At 41.9% G+C, this 6753-nt stretch overlaps 1 protein-coding gene across 2 annotated transcripts in view; it reads right to left on the bottom strand.

The window, feature by feature from the left end:
* Vps8 (VPS8, CORVET complex subunit) overlaps positions 1-6753 on the bottom strand; it is a 219565-nt gene that overhangs the window by 114356 nt on the left and 98456 nt on the right. For both annotated transcript variants that reach the window (XM_005368975.3, XM_013354407.2), the window contains one exon: positions 4365-4436. In XM_005368975.3, the coding sequence (XP_005369032.1) occupies positions 4365-4436 (72 nt within the window). The remainder of the gene's footprint in view (positions 1-4364; positions 4437-6753) is intronic.

Below are 6753 nucleotides of genomic sequence, written 5' to 3'. Positions count from 1 at the left end.
TATAGTCAGATTACATCATTATAAATGTATAGTCAGATTACATCCTTATAAATGTATAGTGATGTGGGAGTGTCATATATCAATCTGTTGATTATAGTGGTTAAGCAATAAAGAAACTGCTTGGCCCTGATAGGTAAAAACATAGGTGGGAGGAGTAAACAGAACAGAATGCTGGGAGGAAGAGGAAGTGAGCTCAGAGACGCCATGCTCCCCTCTCCAGATGCAATAGCTCTGCTCTCTGAGACACACGCGATGAAGCTCCGACCCAGGATGGACTTAGGCTAGAATCTTCCTGGTAAGCGCACCTAGCTGTGCTACACAGATGATTAGAAATGGGCTAAATAAACATGTGAGAATTAGCCTAGAAGAGGCTAGATAGAAATGGGCCAAGCACTGTTTAAAAGAATACAGTTTGTGTGTTGTTATTTCAGAGCATAAGCTAGCCAGGCAGCCAGGGTGCTGAGGACGCAGCCCCGCCACTCATATTACAACAGTATAGTCAGATTACATCATTATAAACGTACAGTCAGATTACATCATTATAAACGTATAGTCAGATTACATCATTGATTACATCATTATAAACGTATAGTCAGATTACATCATTGTAAATGCAAAAAAATGTGGAAGCCTAATGTTTAAAAAAAAAAACCCACAACACAACAGTACATTGGATTCACGGCTTACAGAAGGAATCTCTGAGAAAATGAGACAGAAACAGCTCCTAAGCAAAGCTCTGAAATTTTAAGTAGAACCTTTGGAAATAACAACGGAGAGAGGCGAGAACAATGGTGTGGGTACTGGGGGCAGCTGTCTGCCAGGGAAACCCCACGTTCTTCTGGGACGCAGAAGCAGAGAGAGAGGAGAAATCAGATGACAGCCTCGCTAATCTGGAAGACATGACACAAACCATGGGAGGAAGGGGTGGGCTACAATCAGGACTGTGCTGGGAACTGTCCTGTGTACAGAGGGACACAGTGTCAGGAGGCCAGTGTGTGAGGGCTGCACGGGCCCACGGGAGGAAGGTCCCACACTGCAGCAGCAGTGATGGAACAGATGCTCAGTGCAGAGAGCAGCCAGGACAAGTGTTCCTGCATATGGAAAACATAAGCGCGACACACTTTGAGCATGATCAGTGGGCGGATGATCCTGCCATTAGCAAAGAAAGAATGCAGACCTTTGTCACTGAAGATCCTGGATGTTGAGGGCTGTCAAGTTGGATTAACTGGGGTAAATTTACCACAAGTAAAGGTGTAGAACCCAGTATATCCACTGTAAGACTTCCAAGTTCCTTCTGCTACCCTCCACTCAGACAAAGAGGCGTGAGATCTTGCTGCTATGAAATGCTGCCCCAGGGCCTAGGTCTGACTTACCTTCTTACTTGGGGGACAACACGCCCCTTCCTTTGCCCTCCTGCTATAAGGTGGCAGTCGGCCTTGTTCAAGTATACTATCATCGCCAAGTAACAGTACCAAGACACGCAGCCCTGAGCTACACCTCCAGTTATACACTCCCAGTACATCTATGGTGCCAGTCAGCTACGTCACCACATAACACATGTTCCAGGCCGCAATCTTTAGAGAGCTTTCCCAGGCTCAGTCATCACCCTGCTTGGTGTCCAAGGCCCTTATCTAGGACTCCAATCTCAGGACTCAACTGGTGCTTCTCTCTGCCGTTAGCCCTTCTTCTGCTCTGTAAGGCCCCAAACTGCCTGACTTTACACAAACATTTTAAGAAAGCAGTTCAAACTCATAACAGATTCCTTTGCCAACTTAGTAAGTGTCTAACTGATTCTATCTTATAATTTCATTTTTCCTCCAAAATACTTCAAAGGCCTTAAAAACCTTCCTAGGCATCCCTTGGTCTCTTGAGTTCTTTCCCTCTCTGCAACCACACAGCCCAAACCTCGGCTACCTGAACACTGCCATTCATTTGTCCGTGTCCTCTCAAAACCTCCCTCAAAGCACACTTCAGCACAGGTACAACACTGTCACCAGAAACCAGCGGCCTCTATGTTCATGCCTTATTGATTCGAGGTGAATTGTATGAGGACAGCATGGAAGCACAGCCGCCTGCTGGCCGTCACAGGGAGTTTCGGAGCCCCAGTCTCTGCATCAGGAACATCCTTCCAGACTACTGTAACTTCAAATTCAAATTCCAACTTGACCGATATAAATGTTTCCTAGACAGGTACCAGATTTCAGGCACTGGAGAGCACATGCTCTGGGCATTCTACAATGGGCTTCGGTGAATATGGTAAAAACAGCACAACATAATAATACAATTAATATAACAAGTACCACTACTAATAATCCTCAGTGCCTATCTTCAGGAAGCTCAAGTCGAGACAGGAAAATCTGTAAACAATTCCAATGCAGTGTGCAAGTGCAGCACAAGATCTCCTGAGAACATTGAGGGCCCTAACCCGCAGAGAAGGGTGTGAGAAGACGCAGAAGGCAGTCCGGAATCTAACAGAGAAAGGGCGGCTGAAAGCGGCCTTGAGTAGCTGAAAGGACATAAGCCGTGATGCTGACTGGGAAGCATGGGTGAAGAGCGTGTGTGTGGAGGTGGGGGACAGAGAAGGAAAGGAACCAGCTAGAGAGTAGTCAGGGACTATAAAATATAGAGGATCTTGGGTGTCATAGTAAACCACCTGGATGGATATAGCAAAAATTGCTATATACTAGGCAATAGTTTAGATAGAGTTTGTTCCCCAAGGTATACGAGCTTGAAGCTTGGTCTCACTTTGTAAAAACGTGAAATCTTTGATAGGCAGGGCCTCGTAGGCAGAACCTAGGTATGGCAGACATAGCTCTGGGACAAGATTAATGCTGAGCTGTCACAAAAGGAGTTCACCTGATCCCTACAATCTCTCTCTGACTGCTTGACTTCCTCTCACATTCCCTGGTACTTGATGCCATTCACCATGTTGTAACAAAGTCGAGGAGAACCTTTACTAGAAGCCGGACAGGCAAGGCTACCCAATTTTATGCTTTCAGCTTCCAACACTGTGAGCTAAATAAACCCTTTTCTCAATAAAATCTCGGGTCTGTCTGATGGTAAAAGTGCACTAACATATTCTCTAGTATCTGTTCTTCCCTCCTAACCGATAAACACAAGTTCTCATCTTTAGCTGAGCATATGGTAACCCAGAATGCTTTGGTCTCTCTTAGTAGCTCTCAAAGATCTGGATAACGTGCTATAAGCAGATTTATAGTACGCAACTTCAAAGGCGTTTCCTTAAGGACACAGTTCCTTCTGGGTCTTGATGACATGAACTTGTTAGCTGCAGGGAACAGCTACACTGAACCAGACAGAACCCATGTGCTAAGAGTAATAGAAACAGAGTGAACTCAATCCCTGGGGGTTCTGAAGCCACTCTATTGGATCAGATTGCCTATCTCCAGCTTAAAAAGAATACATCTCCGTAATAGACTACTGTCACTTTGAGTTATCTCTCAGGTACAATTTAACTGCAAATGATCTAACAGAGCCACAGAAAAATACCAGATAGACAAAAGGCAGGTCTACAAATAGGCAGACTATCTGGGAATGTAGACAAAAGTCTTTATATTAACCACCTGGATTTCACTGTAAATTCTGTTCTCATAGTCACCATTGCCTGACTTACAAGGCTAATAGATAGCTGAGAGCTGAGCTGATGTGTACACTGTGTGTATGCTCTGTATATCACCAAGAATACGACAGCTGCAGCGTGTTTATGCTACATATAACTAGAGGACATTTTAATTATGGCCTCTTGACCAAAGTAATTTAAAAGGAATAAACCTCTATTTTATGGGCAGATGAAGAGTGTTAACGCTAAGCTTTTAATGGAAACTTTCTGAAGAGCTGAGCCAACACAGGACAAGAACCCGTCTGTCTCTGCACGCACGCATAGCAACAGCACGGAGCCTAAAATAGATCTTTGCCGACGCTGAAGCTGGATTGAGATAATCCTCAAATCATTTTTAAGTGTCACCCATCATCTTAATGCCACAGCAGAACATGGTAATACCATAGTAACCAACGCAGGCTGGAAAGAGATTCTTGGCATTAATTATTTCTTAAAGCTGTCTCTATTATTACATAGAATCATACTAATAAAGTGATTACCACAATAAGCATTTCTAGAGGCTCATACACTGTACCCCAGCATCCAGTCTAACAGTGTGACACAGTAAGCTTTTTCAATTAATCACTAATATTTCATTCACATCTTGAAGACTAAACACCATAATCTAATACTAGCACTGCAACAAATGGCTCCACTGAACAAACTGTTTCAAATCTTGCTATAAAAAGTTCAATTCGCTTAATACAGTATCAATCAATAGAAAGACATGCAATCTTTGAATACTTGCTTTCAGTAAAATATCCACAATGCGTTGCTGGTATTCCACGGCTTGTTTGTCATTTTTGAAATCTTCAAAGGTCTAAAAGAGAGAAAGACAAAATTGAAAATAAGTGCTTTTTGCTAATTTTGGGAGGAAACAAATTGTTAAATCCCCCCTTTATTAAGAAACAATAGAATTTATTTTCTTTTATATAATGCCTCGATGATTATTAGAGCATTTGAGAAATAAAATGAGGGTAATCTTTGTATTCTAATTTTAAGGAATATTATCCAATAATATCCAGTAATTTCTTTAATTCAGATACATTTTGTGGAGAAAATATGCATTCAGAATGTTATCCACCCCAGCATGGTCAAAAGTAACTGGAGTCTCGTATGGCGAGTCCAAATATTTCAAATACAAAGAATGGCCACTCATAGGTGATGCTTCTTATATTACAGCAGCCAAGCTAGGAACATGGACAGAGCAGCTGTCCTTCCACAGAAATGACATAGTGTAAAGCCCACACAAATTCACAAATATGGTTTGTTTTTGCTAAGTGGTAGTGGCACATGTCTTTAATCCCAGCATTGATGAGGCAAAGACAGGTGAGTCTCTGAGTTCAAGGCCAGCCTGGTCCAGGATAGCCAGGGCTACACAGAGAAACATTGTCTTGAAAAAAAAAAGATTTATTTTTAAATATTTGCTTTTACTATTTTTAATTACATGATTATATAACTTGAATAATTAATTACATTACATGCAATTATATATACACGTGTATATATAAGTACATACACGGGGGAGATAGTGGAAGTTCTCTACAAGAGTACAGGTGCCTGCAGAGGCCAGAGGTGCTAGATGCCCCTGGAGCTACAGGTGGCTGTGAGCCACTGACAACGGTGCTGGGAATTGAACTCAGGTCCTCTAGAACAGCAATACATGCTCTTAACCACTGAGCTCTCTCCAGCCACTCTTTAAGATTCATTTTTATTTCATGTGTATGAGTGCTTTGCCTACATGTATGTGCATCTACTACTTGCCTTCCTAGGTCAGAAAAGGACATCAGATCTCCTGTAACTGGAGTTACAGATGGCTGTGAGGTGCCACATAGGGGCTAGGAATCAAACCCAAGTCCTCCGCAAAAGCAGCAAGTGCTCTTAACCACTGAGCCCACTCCAGTCCCAGTTATGTCTTATATTTATGATAATGTATTTCTATTAAATTAAGCAGAAAACTACAGCATTTATTAATATGTCATGACATTCTAAGGTCTTAAAATGAATATGATATATATAGTGTTGTTATACAACCGAAGTGATTGAGGAAGAAAGCAAGGCAGTGCTACAAAAGAGCAGTCACAGATAAACACCAGGGGAACCTGGGATGCTAAACACGCAGGGTTGTCTGTTACGAGAAGAATGCAATGTTATCTGACCAAAAGGCTGGGGGCAGACATGCTTTCTAGCCTGGTGACCACACCAGATCCTTCCCCAGACCATTATCACAGACTTGTTTTTCTCAATCTATAGAACATGTCTTTATGGAAAAATGTTAAGTAATTGTTATTTGCTTCTTTCAGAAGGAAACAAATTACTAAATTCTCCCTCATCTCTGTACTCTATGTACAGAACCTTTCTTTATAGAAGGCGACCATGGAATCTCAATGCAGTCATGTCCGATCTTTATTTAACTTACTTTGTTCCTCAAGGAGATTTACGTCTGATTTGTTGTATACATGAGACTGAATTAATTATCACGAGGAAAATTTTCACCGAGTTGTTCTGCACTTAAATATGCCTATAATAAACCACTTGGGGTCAGATTTTTAAAGTCTGAACCAACACCAGCTACTGAGTTGTGTAGAACTGAACCTTCTTGCCTTCCTTTGACCATCACTCTGCAGGCCTGTGGAGGTCACAGAAACGCCTGCAGAACTGGGCACCCTGGAACCAAGTCCTTAGGACAGAAGGGTGCAAAGCCGCAGGCTTAGTCACTACTCAGATTAGTACTTGGAAATAACTGAAATGCCATTTACTGCCATGAAAAATTATTTTCATGATTTCTACAATTAAGAAAAAGGGTTTTCAGGGATAGGCACTTTAAAATAATCATGGTTTACAGCTGTGCAATTCACAATAGCCAGGAAATGGAGCCAGCTTTGGTGTCCATCAAGAGATGAATAGATAGAGAAAATGTGGACCATACACACAACACAATTTTATACAGCCATAAAGAAAAATGAAATTAGGAAATCTGCAGGAAAATGAGTGTAATTGAAAATCATTATGTGAAGGAAATAAGCCAGACTCACAAAGATAAACATTACATGCTTTCTTCACATGCAGAACCTAGTTTACAGTGTCTGTGGGTCTGCGTGTGTGTGTGTGTGTGTGTGTGTGTGTGTGTGTGTGTG

This window comes from Microtus ochrogaster, unplaced genomic scaffold, assembly GCF_000317375.1.
Source record: "Microtus ochrogaster isolate Prairie Vole_2 unplaced genomic scaffold, MicOch1.0 UNK43, whole genome shotgun sequence".
Taxonomy (NCBI): Eukaryota; Metazoa; Chordata; class Mammalia; order Rodentia; family Cricetidae; genus Microtus; species Microtus ochrogaster.
Note: the sequence above shows the minus strand (reverse complement) of the source record. Positions and strands in the feature narration are given on the sequence as shown.